Source organism: Pleurodeles waltl, chromosome 11 (genome assembly GCF_031143425.1).
Source record: "Pleurodeles waltl isolate 20211129_DDA chromosome 11, aPleWal1.hap1.20221129, whole genome shotgun sequence".
In the NCBI taxonomy this organism is placed as follows: Eukaryota; Metazoa; Chordata; class Amphibia; order Caudata; family Salamandridae; genus Pleurodeles; species Pleurodeles waltl.
The window spans coordinates 929,741,171-929,758,234 of NC_090450.1; the positions used below are offsets into that span (position 1 = coordinate 929,741,171).

At 43.2% G+C, this 17,064-nt stretch overlaps 1 protein-coding gene across 1 annotated transcript in view; it reads left to right on the top strand.

The window, feature by feature from the left end:
* DNAH10 (dynein axonemal heavy chain 10) overlaps window positions 1-17,064 on the top strand; it is a 1,282,131-nt gene that overhangs the window by 734,539 nt on the left and 530,528 nt on the right. Inside the window, exons 39-41 of the mRNA XM_069215014.1 lie at window positions 2,132-2,290; window positions 12,901-13,036; window positions 13,448-13,570. Coding sequence (XP_069071115.1) covers window positions 2,132-2,290; window positions 12,901-13,036; window positions 13,448-13,570 — 418 coding nt within the window. The remainder of the gene's footprint in view (window positions 1-2,131; window positions 2,291-12,900; window positions 13,037-13,447; window positions 13,571-17,064) is intronic.

The window sequence follows — 17,064 nt, forward strand, 5'->3', positions numbered from 1 at the left end:
CAGTAGCCAATGGCTACTGTCCTTGAGGGTGGCTACACCCTCTTTGTGCCTCCTCCCTGTGGGGAGGGGGGCAAATCCCTAATCCTATTGGGGGAATCCTCCAAATTCAAGATGGAGGATTTCTCAAGATAGGGGTCACCTCAGCTCAGGACACCTTTCGGGCTGTCCTGACTGGTGGGTGACTCCTCCTTGTTTTTCTCGTTATCTCCTCCAGCCTTGCCGCCGAAAGTGGGGGCAGTGGCCGGAGAGGCGGGCATCTCCACTAGCTGTGATGCCCTGGGGCGCTGTAACAAAAGGGGTGAGCCTTTGAGGCTCACCGCCAGGTGTTACAGTTCCTGCAGGGGGAGGTGAGAAACACCTTCACCCAGTACAGGCTTTGTTCCTGGCCACAGAGTGACAAAGGCACTCTCCCCATGTGTCCAGCAACATGTCTGGTGTGTTGCAGGCTGGCAGGAACTGGTCAGCCTACACAAGAAGTCTGGTATGTTTTCAGGGGGCATCTCTAAGATGCCCTCTGGGTGTATTTTACAATAAATTGCACACTGACATCAGTGTGCATTTATTGTTCTGAGAAGTTTGATACCAAACTTCCCGGTTTTCAGTGTAGTCATTATGGAATTGTGGAGTTTGTGTTTGACAAACTCCCAGACCATATACTCTTATGGCTACCCTTCACTTACAATGTCTAAGGTTTTGCTTAGACACTGTAGGGGCATAGTGCTCATGCACATATGCCCTCACCTGTGGTATAGTGCACCCTGCCTTAGGGCTGTAAGGCCTGCTAGAGGGGTGACTTACCTATGCCATAGGCAGTGTGAGGTTGGCATGACACCCTGAGGGGAGTGCCATGTCGACTTAGTCATTTTCTCCCCACCAGCACACACAAGCTGCAAGGCAGTGTGCATGTTCTGTGTGAGTGATCCCTAGGGTGGCATAAGACATGCTGCAGCCCTAAGAGACCTTCCCTGGCATCAGGGCCCTTGGTACCATTGGTACAAGGGACTTACCTGAGTGCCAGGGTTGTGCCAATTGTGGAGACAAAGGTACAGTTTAGGGAAAGAACACTGGTGCTGGGGCCTGGTTAGCAGGGTCCCAGCACACGTTCAACTCATAACAGCATCAGCAAAGGCAAAACGTTAGGGGGTAACCATGCCAAGGAGGCATTTTTTTACACACAGCAACTTATCACACATGAAAGAACCACACAGTGTTATAAAAATACATTATTTTAGTGACACAACACTAGAGTGGACTGCCTGTTCTTGATATTTTTCAGGCAGCTATGTGGGCAATGGTACACACAAAGCACTGCTGTATAGATAGTCAGGTCCTTCGAGAGGGGCATTTTGCCCTGTTAGTCCTGCAGGACTTTTTTGGTATGAGTAAGTTTACAGACCCACTGGCAGGAAAGATATTGCTGTTGTATCTGCAAGGTGAGAAATCTGCGGTTAGAGGTGTCCATCAGAAGAACAGTGCTCATTCTGGTAGATACTCTATCTAACCTCAGATTCTCACTGACCATCCCACCGCCCTGTTCTGTGAACTGGACTCTTTTTCATCTAAATAGGTCCCATTCTAGAGATCTACATACTGTTCATGCCAATTTACCGGTGCGCTCTGTGTGTGAATGCATGAACAACCTAACAAAGCAACTGATGTCAGTGCACGGGGTGGCACTTATATGCAGCTGTGCTTGTCACTCCTGGAGCTGAACAATGGTGTTGCAGAGCCACACAACACCACCTACCAGCATACTACTTTGACGTTTCTGGATCAAGTCTGACACCTGGGAAATATTGATAGTGTCTCTAGTAGAAAGAGTAGTACTGAAGGTAAGTGACCTACTCATTAAGAAAGTTCTCTGTACTTAAGTATGCATGAGCTAGTCATAGTTCTTTGTGAAATATACTATGCTATATTCACAAATTGTGTTATTGCATGTATCTTATCAATGTCCTTTTTTGAAATGAGCATAGAGAAAAACAAAAGTGGCTGATGTAAATGCTTGCAATAGTCTCAATTATTTTTCTCTCACTGTGATTATAAAAGTAGAAAAAGGTGTTAATAATATTGAATATGTCAAGTGTTTAATTTTAATAGTTGATCTTTTCCCTTTCTTTCTGTTGAGTAGGCTCGGTTTAGTTACAAGATTGTATACTCTAAATCCTAAAGCCATGAGTGTTATTGAGCTGTATGGCATTCTTGATCCAACTACGCGAGACTGGACGGATGGCGTCCTGTCTAACATCTTTCGAGACATCAATAAGCCTACAGACAAAAAAGAGAGAAGGTAACAATATGGCACATCTGACTGCACATTAAACAACTTTCATGACATATAATTTTTGATTGTGCTCGGAGAGTGAGGCTCAGCACAGATGTGCTGCAGGCTCGTGAAAGTGTATGCGGTTGTTCAGGTATGCTGGTCTAGTGTTCTGTAAGGCGTTATATGTGTGCACAAGGAGCTTGAAATGGCTGTGCTTGTGAATGGGGAGTCAGCTGAACTCCTTGTGGTAGGATGCGATGTGGGTGTGACATGGAAGGTCAAGTATGAGCCTTGCAGCAGCATTCTAGATGGTCTGAGTAGGGCTTGCTTGGAGATTCTGGTGTACAGTGCGATGCCGTAGTCGAGCCTGCAGGTGATGAGTGCTTGTGTGATAGTCCATCTTGTGTTCTGTGGCAGAAAGTGCTCACTGCGTTGACTTGTGCCATCATGTTGCACTTGTTGTCTAGGATAACCCCCAGATTTCTTGCATGGTCCTAGCTCCGATAGCCACCATGTGTCATCGCATGTGGAGGTCTTGTTTCTGAAGACCAGTACTTCAGTCTTGTTGGAGTTGAGCTTCAAGTAGGTGGTTCTCCTCTAATCTGCTACCATGGTCATGCAGTTGATAAAGTTGGTTCTGATGGTGGTTGCCTTGTTTTTCCATGGGCGGATGAGTTGGGTGTTGTTGGCATAGGAGATGATAGTAATGCTTTGGATTGAATGATGTTGGCGAGCGGTTTCATGTGGACATTGAATAGGGTGGGGCTGAGGGACGATCCCTGGTTCTTGGTTTCTTGATGTGAAAGGTGGCAGTCTAACCCTCTGTACTATTCGCGGGAGAAAGGAGGTAAACCAGTTGAGTTTGCATCCTTTGATGCCAATCTCATGGAGTCTTCTGATGAGAGAGTTATGTGAGACAAAAGTTATGTGAGACGAAAGCCGCGGAGAGGTCAAGCAGGATGAGGGCTGCTGTTTATCCCCAGTCCAGACTGTCCCGGATGTCATCGGTGGCTGCCATTAGTGCTGTTGTGGTGCTGTGGATGTTTCTGACTCTTGATTGGGTGTTGTCCAGCAAGTGGTGTAGCTCGAGGTGGGTTTTGAGTTGCTTGTTGATGGCCTTCTCAATTACTTTGGCTGGGAAGGGGAGCAGGGAGGTAGGCGGGAAGCTGCTCAGTTGATGTGGGTTGGCTGATGGTTTCTTGAGGACGTTGATCACTTAATGTTTCCAGTTGTTCTTTCCCTTGAGGAGAAGAAAGCTCGTTTAGCTCAGGAGCTCACTTTTATGGAGCTGGAAGCCACATAAGCTGAGTTCAGCTCAGATGGTGGCAGTGAAAGTACCTTGTATAGTAATGAAGAAAAGGTCCACTTACTTAAGTTGAGGTCGCACTGGAGTGCGTAGGCTCTGGAGTCGATGAAGAGAGGGACCATCAAATAAGTGATGGGGCTGGTAAACGTGGCTCGTGGTCCAGGTGGTCGGTAGGCAAGAATTCCAGTCTAGGTGAAGTTTTCATAGGCTTGCAGCTTGAAGTGCAGATGTTCCATGAATGGATTGGTGTTCTCTCTGGATGCTGTGCATTTGATGAAGTCCTGGTAAATGACCTCATGTCCTCCTCCTGGCTTGTGAGTATGGTCCTGTTGTGCAATCTTGTAGCCCGCTGGGATTGCTGCACTGATGTGCCGATGGGCAGTTGAGCCAGGTTTCCATGATGAAGAGGAAGTCAGGTGCCTTGCTGCTCAGCAGGTCCCAGATTTCGGTTGCATGTTTGCAGAGAGATCGTATATTAAGGAGCATGCATCTGAGTGAGTTTTGTCATGCAAGATTGCAGTGGCATGTGGTGTTGGGTGGGAGTGTTGGTGGCATTGGTGGTGCTTTCGAAGGATGTGTGGGTGAGTAACAGCAGGAGAACTGACAGTGGGTGCAGTTGAAGGCTCCTACCATGTTGTGTGGCACAGCGTGACAGCAGCAGGGGAAGTGGTGTCCTGGGTTGAGCTACTGGAGAAGCACTGCAGAGTATTACAGGGGGGAGGATTCAGACCAAGGTTCCTGGTGCTGGGTACTGTCCAGGCACAGACTAGATTGCCCGTCATGCCGTCCTGGGTGAAGGGGAGGAGTGTAGGGGGTGTTTCTGTAAGGCATGGGAGGAACATTCAGGAATGCAACACAGCAGGAGTAGCAGGTAAGGAGTGACAGGAAGTGGGAAAAGCACAGGAGGGGGCTGCAGGGAGCGTGGCAAAGAATGCCTAGACAAGGTTAAAACACACAAAAAGCAGCCAAAGGCACAAATGTGTGCGAAAGTAACAGGCACAGAACTACTGAAAGAGCAGAGCCTCAGAAGGATGAAACAAACAAATCCCTTAATTGGACTTACTCATGCAGTGCTCCATACCTCATATGTCCTAAAACTAATATAGGTTATTAGATTCTGAAGTTTTTTCCAAATTACCTTACCACCACCATTTCTGAGATTCAGTTTAGAATTCATTCAGTTGTATTAAAGTCAATCAACATTTCTATTGCGTATGGCATTTATTAGGTCTAGAGTTTGACAGTCAAACAGTCCTTGTGCTAACACTATACATATAAAGGACTCTGGTTCCATTCATACATTGGCATTTTTTGACCATTGGCTTGAGACTTTGCAAATCAGGTCTGAACCCAGTAGAGTCTTCTTCTCTCACTTGTTGGATAATTGTGTGCATCCTTCCACCTCCCCTCGAGTGCTTGCATTGAACTGCATAAAAGGAACTATAGCTCTCCATCATAGAATCTTTGCTGATATTCATGAACATTGAATAAATCTGCCCCTGTGCGAGATTCTTAAAACAACTTTATTTTGACAAGAAAAAACTTTTTTTTTTAAAGGCTTGTAAAATTCACTAGTCCTGTGACTCTATGAAGGCATTTTCTTTAATTTAGACTATTCTTAAAAGAAAAAGAAACCTACTCTGCATAAAGAAGAAACCTTCAAGAGCTAAGGGTACAATTTAGAGTTTGGTGGACGGGGACAGGGTACTGCTGTGGCAACAGAGTACCTGTGTTTCAAGCTCGTGGTCTGCCTGCCCAATCTTGATTCAGATTAACCGCCAGGTTAACATGGACAGAGTAAAATTTACTCCGTTGACATAAACCCTCCTCTGACAGCCCAAAAGAGTAAACCTTATTTAGAATGGGTGGTCGAAGAGCTTTTTCTTATTGTCCGTCACTGCCAGTGAGGGATGAAAAAAACAAATAACGACCCCCACAACATGGGAGAATTCTCGCAGGTGTAGGGGGCATTAGTCTTTAGTTTCCCAAAAACAGACGCCACTTTGAAAGTAAAAACCTTTAGAAGTTTGGCATAGGTGCCTGTCAGCAATGACGGACCAAACGTTTGAATGGCTTTGCATGAACTGCTGTTTTGATGGGTTTGTATGAACCACCATCACAGAGGTCATGCAGTGTCATTTAAAAGTTTGGTGTGCATCCACCATTGGTGACAGAAAGCACATGGCTGGCAGTGAACTCTAATTTTGGGGGATGGAGTAAAGAAGGAGTGGCAGAAATGAAGTTCTCCATCACCCTGACTGCCTTTACTGTATCCACCAACATATCGATCAAGTACTTACTTCTTGAAAATCTCTACTTTTAAAAACTTAGAAGAAATTAAAGAATAATACTTGAATAGCTAGTCTAAAGGTTAAGCCATAGAGAAAAACTGCACTGTGCATGGGTGTTAACCCATAAGGCACAGCTTCACGCAATCAAGACACTCAACATCGAAGGCAACAGCATCATGCTGGTTGTCATTGATGTCATCAAGGTCATGCTGGTCGTCACTGATGGCATCAAGAAATTCACTGAGGATCTTGCAGGTGTACTCTCCTTCCAAATTGCCATCACTACACACAACGTCATGTCAGTCAGGGAATGTGGAAGTAGAAGAAAAGACCTATGTTAACAAGATGATCGCCATAGATGAGGCATTTGAAATCAAGAGGAAAGTGACTGTCAAGGTTGGCGACGAGGACAAGGTCGATGACAAGAAGAAAGTCATACCAGCCTTATCTGGGTTCTAGGCAATGTAGAAGATCTCTTTCTCCATCTTTGGACAAATCTATCATACTGTTGGGAGGCAGATGCTGTTCAGAGGAGCTCCCAGAAATAATTATGAAAACAGAGCAATTTACTTCATAGGTGCCAGCCATAACTCCTAGGAAGTGTGTGCCTTTTTGAGTCTCAAAACTCTCCAAAGAAACAAGTTGAAATGATAAATCTGGAAAACTCTTCTGAATGTACACTACAAAATATGTCTGCTCCTATTTCTCTGTCTGAGCATGCCAGGGAGCTGCCAGAGGTGTCACAGGAAGTTCCTCATCTTAGCACTTCACATTCTTATGCTTCTCCTCATAGGCCTTGCACTAAATATTCCTTCCAAAGGAGAACAGATATACGTTTTTGGTGCAGGAAGAATTCAAGTTGCAAATAATACAGGTCCAGAGTCTCTAGGTTGAGATCTTATTCTTCATGGTATTGCACCGACACAAGCTCTACAAACTCAGAGGTACAACAGTCCTTCTTCGGCTCCAAAATCCCCTAAGAGAGTCCCCCCCCAGTGGATGTTATTTTGCCTTTACAAAGGTTTGACTAGCGGTGCTTCTAAGTTCTGCATCCTGTTCAAGGCTCCCATGGATACCTCTTTGGTTATAATTGAAACCTTGTCACATAATTAACTTCCAAGACCTTTGATGCTGTTGGTTCCAGATCTGTCAAACAGTCAAATCCGGCTCCAAGTTCTGTCATATTGGCAGCTGTTAAAAAGAGGTATTCAAACATGTTCTTGGTCTCAATCCTGCCTGATTAAGAAAGCAGAAATATGGATAAAGTAGGCAGGATTATGGATGTATTCTGGAACAACACATGCACTTTCCAAGCATGCTTTTACAACACGGTAAGTACAACACATGGTCATTACCACACATGCATTTACCACAAAATGTTTTTACCATGCTCATGCTTTTACCACATGTTTCTTTAGCACGAAAATGTAAAGAGGCATGGTTGGTAAAGGCCTGTGTGTGGTAAAAAGTAGAGGTAAGTGTAATATATATATATATATACATATATATATATATATTGATATATATATATATATGATTAGTTCACTATTTTGTGCCTGTCCTTTATTCAGGTCCCATGCTTATGATGAAGTCCATAAGATGAAAAGTGAAGCTGATACTTTGAAGAGAAGAGAAAGGAATGCTATTGCCCTTGTTAAAGGCACTAAGATAAAAGGCTCCAGCGGATTCAACATCTTACTATCACCTGGATATATCCACATAAAAACAGGTGCAGCGTTGCCTTCTCAGCTTCCATTAAGGATAATTGAGAAATCAAAAGCAACAGCTTCCACCAGTGTAGGGCAAAACCCTGGCAAACACAAGGCAGTGAATTCTGTAGTCTGCCCTCACTGCAACCCACTCCAGTCAGGTGGAGCATATCTCAACGCTTGACAGAGCGTCAAAATATCATAAAATACTTTTGCATGCTCTCTAAGGTGGAAAATAGCTACTCTCTAAGAGTCAAACCTTTCCCACAAGTATTGAAACCAATAAAGTTGACCCATTGTCATCAGCAGCATATATTAGATATTAGAAGTTCAATCATTAAGCGCAATAGAATGGGGGCCAAGCTTTCAGAGGAAGCAAGACATACACTCACAGTAGGTTTGTTACAAAACAGAGGGTCGTAGTAAGAATTATAACTCGTCTTGGCATAGGGAACCATAAACAGATGGATAAAGAAAGAAAAATTGAGAATGCTGCTTTACATCAGATTTACTCTGTTGTCAATCAAGGAGACTGGAAGTCCTCCACAAATCTCAAAGATGCCTATCTCCATATCTCGGTGGCCAAAAAACATTTAATAAAACTGGGATTTGTGGTTCAGAATGAGCATTTTCATTTCAGAGTGCTACAGTTTGGACTGAAGTCTGCCCAAAGGGAGTTCCCATATGTGTGGCAGTAGTTGCAGCCCATCTCAGATTGAAAGAAGTTTATGCCTACCCTTATTTAGATGATTGGCGTCTAAAAGTTAGTTCACAAAAGAGAGTACTTCAAAACTACGAAACGACGATGAGTCTTAAAAGATCAGAACCTTCAATTGAATGTTGAGAAGTCAAAACCAATTCCAACTTCAAGGATTCATTACTTGGTGGCAACATAGGACACACATCTAGTAAAAGTGGTTCCTTCAGAAGAGAGACAAAATGCAATCTAACATCCTTGATCGATAGCACATCAGCGAGGAAGATAGCACCTCTTTTCAGCTCAATCTAATAATAGTTCCACGTGCAAGGCTGCACATGAGCACCCTGCAAGGCCGCATATCAGATCAATAAATATTGTAAGCTCATCTCTCGAGGAGGGGGTATTCTCCTCAATATTGACCAGATTACTCTGCTTTTGAAGACATCTTCTCTGGACCCTATAGATTTTCAAAACTTAAGACCAGTCTCAATTTTGCCCTTCCTGAGAAAAGACTTCATAAAAGCTGTAACTACTCACCTCCTTGCCCATGTTACTGACAACAACCACCAAACAGGGTGAAGTGCACTATAGAAAATGTTGATAAGGCCATACAGATGATGGACGAAGGAAAGACCTGTATGATACTGCTGCTCTACATTTCTGCAACATTCAACACAATAAACCTCAGAAGCCTACTAAAAATAGCCTTATCAAGAACAGGAATTGAATGTACAATGCTGAATTGGTCCCAATCCTTCATCCCTTCCAGTTCAAAGAGGATAAATTCAGATCTTACTCCCTCCCAATTCCTTCTGAGGTATTCCAAGGATCTTTCCTCTCATTTCTTTTAATTAACTCCTTGTTACTACGCTTCACACAAAGCAAATTTAAATTCATTAGTATGTCGACATCACCCACATAGACCTCAGAGTTTCACATCCTTCAGGCATCACCACCATCGATATTAGATTGTTTATGGAAAACAAAATGGATGAGTGTTTTCTCTCTTGACCTCAAGTCCTCTGAAACAGCATTCCTCCTGCTACACTCCAGAACACATCTCCCCAGGTCATCACTGGCTTCTGAACCTTACTGACTTGGCGTACACATCAACAGTAGTACCCTTTGCTAAATATTTAGGATTCACCCTTGACAATGGTATTTCCAGAGCATAACAAAGGTCTAGTCTAACCAAAACTTCATCTTATTATGAAGATCAACTCCTATTCTCGCCCGAATATCTCGGGAGACTGTGGTTCAAGCACTAGTACATTAATACCCCGATAACAGCAATGATATTATTTGTGCACCTCCGTTAGACTAATCTCTCCCCTTTCAGCAACACCTGCCTGGTTGCTTCAAGAAAGGTGCAAACATTTGATTACATTACCCCCTTCTTGAAAGACCTCCATTGGTTGCCCCTAGATGCTAGAATACACTTTAAAATTGCTTGCTTCACCCATAATGCCTACCCAAGGACTGCCCAACAACTTTAATAACTCAGTGCCTCCGAAGGGACCAGAAAGCAACGTAACAAGCTTCTACCATTCTGGAAATTCCAAAAGTACAATACGATCCAAGATCTTCTAATGCTTAGTCCCTTGACTGTGGAACAGCCTACCTGTAGACCAACGACATCTGTCGGCACTGCAGATGGAACCTGAAGTCTCATCTATTCAGAACTTACCTATAAATTCTTTCTTCTGGACAGTCTCTGTTCCTCTCTAATCTCATGCTGACTGTTTCTTCCCCGTTAGCCTGCCTCCTTCATTTATTGTACTGTTATGTAATTTTCTTAAAATGCACTGCTGCCTATGTGGCTAGATCTGCATAATATAACTAATTTATATAAATATATAAATAAATAAATAATGAAATCAACACTCACAGACCTGTAAAGATAGATTGAAACTACCAGCAGAAGTATTGCAATCTTTCCCTTGTTGGATGGATACCAACAATCTCATGAAAGGTGATCCTTTCAGCTGCTTCTTCTGGGACAGAACATTTTCACCGATGCCTCTCTTCTTGGTTGGGGTATTAATTCAGTAGACTTGCAGGTTCAGGGTGCATGGTCTAAAAAGAGAGCTTGACTCACGCAACGCAAAGCTGTTTTTCTGGCTCTCAAATCTTTTCTTCCAGTCCTAGAGTACAATTAAATTCTGATGCAAGCAGAAAACTAGACGCCAATTTATTACCTGAAGAAATGGGGGGACCACCCTTCAAGCACTATTCAAAAAGGCACAAAACATATGGCATTGACTGATATGCAAAAACCTTACCTTTAGAGGCAATTCACTTGCGAAGTGTTCAGAATCAGCAGGCACATATTGTAAGCACATAATTATCAGACTACGAATGAGTTACAAACAACTAAATTCTTGATGAGGTATTCACATTTTGAGGTTGCCCAGGTAAAGACCTCTTGCATGGCAAAATTAAATTGCATTGCAGTTCAAGCATGCTGACCTCACCCAATGGCAAGAGTCTGCATCTGAGTTTGACATCTCTAAAATTGATAGTTTGGCTTCTGAATGAATGTAATATGAGGTAAAGAAACCACCTAGAAAATCTTACTATGTTCATAAGTGGAAATTATTCTGCATATAGTGCATTGAGAGGAGGATTGATCCAATCACCTATCAGAAGGCTATGCTATTGCTCTTTTTACTTTACTTGGCTAAATCAGATCTTAATATTTCCCCCACAGACATGCAAAACTCCATCACATGTTTTATTCTTTTGAATTACATTAATTAAGGATTTTTGGAAGGGATTGAAAAGGTTTATCTGCCATTAAGATTGCCATCAACACTTGGGAGCTTAACTAAGTTTTATTAAAATTAATGAGGTCTCTCTTTGAGCCAGTGTATGAAGCTGCATTGAAACATCGAACATGGAAAATAGCTGTTTTTGAAGTAGCTATAATTTCAGCACATATAGGAAAGACGTGTCAGGTATTTTGTATTATGTTTTCTCCCTATATTAAAGCTTGTTTCAGGAGTCATCTGGCTTTCTTGCCCAAGGAGATTTTGCATTTTCATGTCAACCATTTAATCTATCAGCCGTTTTTTTTTCATCCAACATCTTTTGTAGGAGATTGTTGCACACTTTAGATGATAGGAGGGCACTGAGATACTACTTATATATGACAAAAGAACTATGGTCAACAGCTCATTGATTCATAAATGCTGGCCCTATCAATACAGGAATGCACATATCTAAGCCAACTATTTCAAGATGGATAGCAGCTTGTTTTTTTTGTGTGCTATTTGAAAGCAAGTAGATCAGTTCAGAGTAAGCCAACAGCACACTTCTCTAGCAGGGAAGCAGCTACAGCTGTTAAGTTAAGAGCTGTATCAGTGTCAGAGATATGTAAAGCTGCTACCTTGAGATCAGTTAATTCCTTTGGAAAACACTATTGTCTAGATTCTGGCCCCAGAATGAACTCCCAAGTTGGCCAAGCTTTCTTGCACAATTTGTTTGCCTAGTGCACTCCACACCTGTTTTAGCAGCTCCTTGCATTATATCTTCTTGATACAGCTTATCAAAGGGAGCTTTCTATTCCATTCAAAGTTGATAAATATTAGCAAGACCCAGAAATAGAGTAGTAAAATAATCTTACCTTTTATACAGGTCCTCCTTTATAGGATTACTTGATTAATTCATGTGCAACTCCCAGCCCCTCCTCCCCAGGCTTCAAGCGCTCTTTGGTACTTTTTATCTAACTTTACATTTTCTGTTTAAAGTCAAATTGGATTGAAAGCTAACTGCCTGGAGCTCTGCTCTATGGGGTACCCAGGGGAGCCAGCAGCATTAAGGGCACAGGGCATCTTTTTCCTTTAGTGCTTCACCTTTCGACTAGTAGTGCCCAAACAGTCTCAATTCTGTTATTTCTCTTATGTTTTCAGAATTAGGGATTTTCAAGAAATTAGTGTTTTTTTATTTTATGCAAAAAAGTTTTTTTTTTCTTTAAGAAATAGCCTAGGTTACAGAAAATGCCTTGTTAAGGTCTTGGGACTAGTAAGTTATAAAAGGCTTTAAAAAATGTTTTCTTATAAAAATGAAAGGATTCTAGGGATCCTACAGGGGAAGGGAGACATTCAACATTACTAAATTCAGCAAAGAGTCTTATGATGAAGAGCCAGTATCACAGCTAACAAACTTTTTCTTCTCCTAATCCAAATTCACTCCTACTCTCTCTCTCTCTCTTGTGATTCTCACTCTAGCATGGTAATACTCCATGCATTAGCACATGATCCCATATCTAATGGATTTGCAATTGTTTTAAAAATAAAATGTGTTTAAAAATAACCCTCTTCACCATTCCAAAGTTCAGTCAGAAGAAACATTCACAGTGGGCTACACCTTTACTATTGTCTTACTATAGGCTAGGTGTTGATAGTTCTTCTTTCTTCTGTGCCAAACTGAAACCCTTGTGAGAAGTAAGACCAGCCCTATAATCTAGAAAGTCGCAGTACAAGATCAAGTACTTGCTGCTTTAGTGGAGCACATGTACTTGTTTACTAGACCTTGGACCACAAGAAAGTTAGAAATAGCTAGTGGTTCAACCAGGAAAGAACGGGGAAAAAGGTAATCCTTAGAACAATGTTTTTTTCATTTCACAGGTACATTTTGTTTGATGGAGATGTGGATGCCCTTTGGGTGGAAAACATGAATTCGGTCATGGACGACAACAAGCTTTTGACCCTGGCAAATGGGGAACGTATCAGACTTCAACCGCACTGTGCAATGTTATTTGAGGTACAGCATATAACTGAAAATCACAGTGCCAAGTTAGAGTAAATTTAAGCTCACAGCTTTTTGAGGAAAACGTGTGAATATGTTAGTCTGCCTTTAGTTCCATATACTTGTGTCCACATGTACTTGTATAATGTATATATCATGTTTGAGGGGCTGTCATGAGGTATGCATTCTTCATTCATAGTTTTGTATTTTCCACCCCCTGATGTATCCTCTTTTGCCTTTCCTTTCACAGTCTCCACTTTCAATTACTATGAAATACAATTTGGGCTCATCTATTTTTTTCAAAACTAAGTATATTTAATCTATCACATGATGTTCATTACTCTTTAGTGACTATCGGAATAGGTTGCAGATAATAATGCATTTCATTTTCAAAGATATAACTTATGTGTTATGTTGTTTTCTTAGGTAGGAGATTTGCAATACGCTTCTCCTGCCACGGTATCTCGCTGTGGTATGGTGTATGTGGACCCCAAAAACCTGAAATATCATCCTTTCTGGAAAAAGTGGCTCAAAACAAGGTCAAATAAGGTGGGTTGTGGTAATACGTAGGTGACTAGACAACTCTCTTCTGCTTCAGTGTGAACCTTGCCCTTCTGACTAGTGTTGGTGTGTGTCTCCTGCTGTTTTTTCCTGTTAGCATCTCGTTCTGCCCCAGACTTGGTAACTACTCTTTCCTTGTTTGTGCTCTCTGTTCTAGCTGACACCTGTCCCTGTGTGACTGCTCCTTATTGCATCCTTTGTTCCTCTCAACTGCTCGGTTTTGCATCTTACTCTCTTCTTTCAGTTTTTGCCCCCTGACTTGCTTCCCGATCACGTTTTCCTTCCTTGCCACTCCTGCCGGACTTTCCCGCTCTTCCTGACGAACTTTCCCGACTTCCTGAACCCCACCCACACTCTTTTCAGTCTCCAAGACCCTTCTTATTTGAGGCTGCAGCGTGTTTGCAGCCATGCTGCTGGCTCGCCAAAGGCAAGTCCATCTGCACCCTGCCGTGCCTAGACCACACCCAGTTCCAGAGAACCTGATGTAGACATCTTCCGCAGCTACACCACCTACGAACTCCACCTGCTCAACCCTGGACACTGCCACAAACTCTGCTGCCATGAACCTCAGTCAATAGTGGGCCATTTTGCCTCCTCTCATTGCCACTAACAATGCCTCCACACACCCGCTTCCACTGCCCACCCACACACACACACACACACACACACACTGCACCCCTCATCAAGTCAGAACTCAAGACCGGCACTCACACAGCACCACACACTCATCCCGCACAGTAACACTCACTCGCATCCATGCTTCTCAGCACACGGCAAGCACTACCGAGATTTGGGACCTTGGGAACTTGCTCAAAAGTCTACAGAACATCGGCCTCACCCAGCTCATACAAAGACCTACCAACATTTTCAGACACATACTGCCTGGACCCCATCTTCTCCACCAGCGACAAGGTTAAGGTCAGTCACATTACTCAAGTTTCATGGAGGAACCATTCCATAGTCCACTACCACATAACTGGGCCACCAACCACACATAAGGAGTCTAGCAACACCCCAATCTGCTGCTGGAAGAAAGTTACACAAACAGAATGGCTCAGTGCCAACTAAACTGCCCAGACCCCACTGACGACCTCATCAATGGCACAAACCACTCCAACAAACGGAATACCACCTGTTGCAATATCCTGACAACCCTGAAAAAAACATACCCAAAGGATCCAACAGACAGGTTAACTGGTACAACGCTGACCCCAGAGAATCTGAAAGGGAATGAAGAACTACCCGAGGAACCACTGCAAGAAACACCTACAAGGTCCCACTTAGACAGTATCACCATCTGAGAGTCAAATCCAGCTCCAACAAATACAAGGAACATTTTGCCATGGTCTAAGAATTCACTAACCCAACAGTTCAACCAACACCATCATCCCTACACAAGAACTCTGCAACAAAAAAACAAGATCTACAGCAACTTTGAACTCTAGCCACCCACTACCGACCTTCCCAGTCTGCTAAACTCATCAACCAAAGACTACCAACCCACAGCATTGGACCCTCTATCCCTCAAGTGACACTGCAGCAGTAATAAAGACTGAAACTCTAGATGCCCAGGACCCCTATCCCCACAGTATCTACAACCTGGGAAGAGCCACTATCAGCACTGCACTCACTTCCATCATTAACATCTCCTTCAAGACAGCCAACTTCTCAGATAGCTGGAATCACGCAGAAGTCACGACTCTCCTGAAAAAAAACCTCATCCCGCTCTGAAGTACTCAGCAACTACTGGCCCATCTCGCTGCTCCCCTTCCCAGCCAAACTCATTGAGAAGGCCATCAACAGACAACTGTCTGACCACCTAGAATGCCACAAACGCCTAGATGACTCAAAGTCAGGATTCAGAAACAATCACAGCACCAAAACAGCCCTCATGGTTGCCACAGATAACATATGCACTATCCTCGACTGTGGACAGACCGTTGCCCTCATCCTCCTCAACCTCTCTGCTGTTTTCGACACTGTCTATCACCACATACTCATTGTTAGAATACATGCAGTGGGAATTCCAGGGCCAGCACTCAAATGGATAGTTTCCTTCCTCTCCGGAAGAACACACTATGTCGGGCTCATGCTGTTCATATCAGAACCCTAGGACCTCATCTGCGGAGTCCCATAAGGATCATCACTTTGCCCCACTCTTTTTACATGACTCTTCTGGCTAGCATCATCAGATCCCAGAGAATCAACATCATCTCCTACGTTGACAACAACCAGCTAATTTTTTCCCTCTTGGATGACACTGTCACCAGCCAAGACATTCATCAAAAAATGCATGGCCAGTGTGGCCGATGGGATGAAGGAAAACTGCCTCAAGCTCAACACAGACAAAACTGAAGTGTTGATTTTCGGGAATAAGAGCTCACCTTGATATTCCAGCTGATGGCCCACATAACTTGGACCCACACCCACCCCAACAGACCATCCTAGGAACCTAGGCCTCATGCTGGACAGCAACCTCAACATGAAGTCCCAGGTCAACACTGTCACCACCTCATTTTTCCACATTCTCCACATGTTACGTAAAATCTTCAAGTGGCTCCTACTGGACCCCAGACGTTCTATCATGCAGGTCCTAATCACAAGCAGATTGGGCTGCAGCAATACACTCTACCCCAGCATCCCAACCCATCTTCTACACGGACTTCAAACTATTTAAAATACCACCGCCAGACTCATCCTTGACTTCCTGCGCTGATCCCACAACACACCACTCCTCAAAGAGCTACACTGGTTCCTCATCCAAAAGTGCAGCCAGTCCAGACGTCTCACACACGCATTAAGGTCACTACACAGCACAGGACCTGCATGCCTCAATCACTGGCTTCCCTTCCACCAACCCACTAGAAAACTTTGCTCAGCATCACTCTCACTCGCACACACACTCCATGTCCACAGAAGCAGAACGGGAGGTCGAGCATTCTCCTACCAAGCTGCCATATCCTGGAATGACCTCTTCCAACACATCAGGGTCTCCTTCTCACTTTTTCTGTACCGTTTTGTATCAATTGATAAAGACTGAACGATCAGTTTTAAGCATGTTGCGTTATTTGCTGGACCGAGTTTTGGTTTCAGGGCCACCCAAATTGGCAACACCTAATTTAGGAGTAAACAAAAATCACAAATCCCTACAAGCTGAGTCTGCTATCCATGTCAGTCTTTATTATACATCCTCATACTTGCCAGAGCAGTATTAAAGAATTCATCAATCGGAGTGCACTTGACTGCCGTTTTCAGGTAACTTAATTTCCTTTCAACGTTTTTTTAACAGATTGTGAAAGAATTCATTATCAGATTATTTATAGATATACATATAGTCCTGTCTATTCCAATGAAGACGCTTCTGGGATCCATCCATATAGCTACCAATTGCAATTTGTCACAGAAAGCTACTCTCTCACTGCCCATCACATCAGCCAGAAGAGCAAGGGAGATTTGAGCTTTTTAAAGTAAAGTACCTTGTT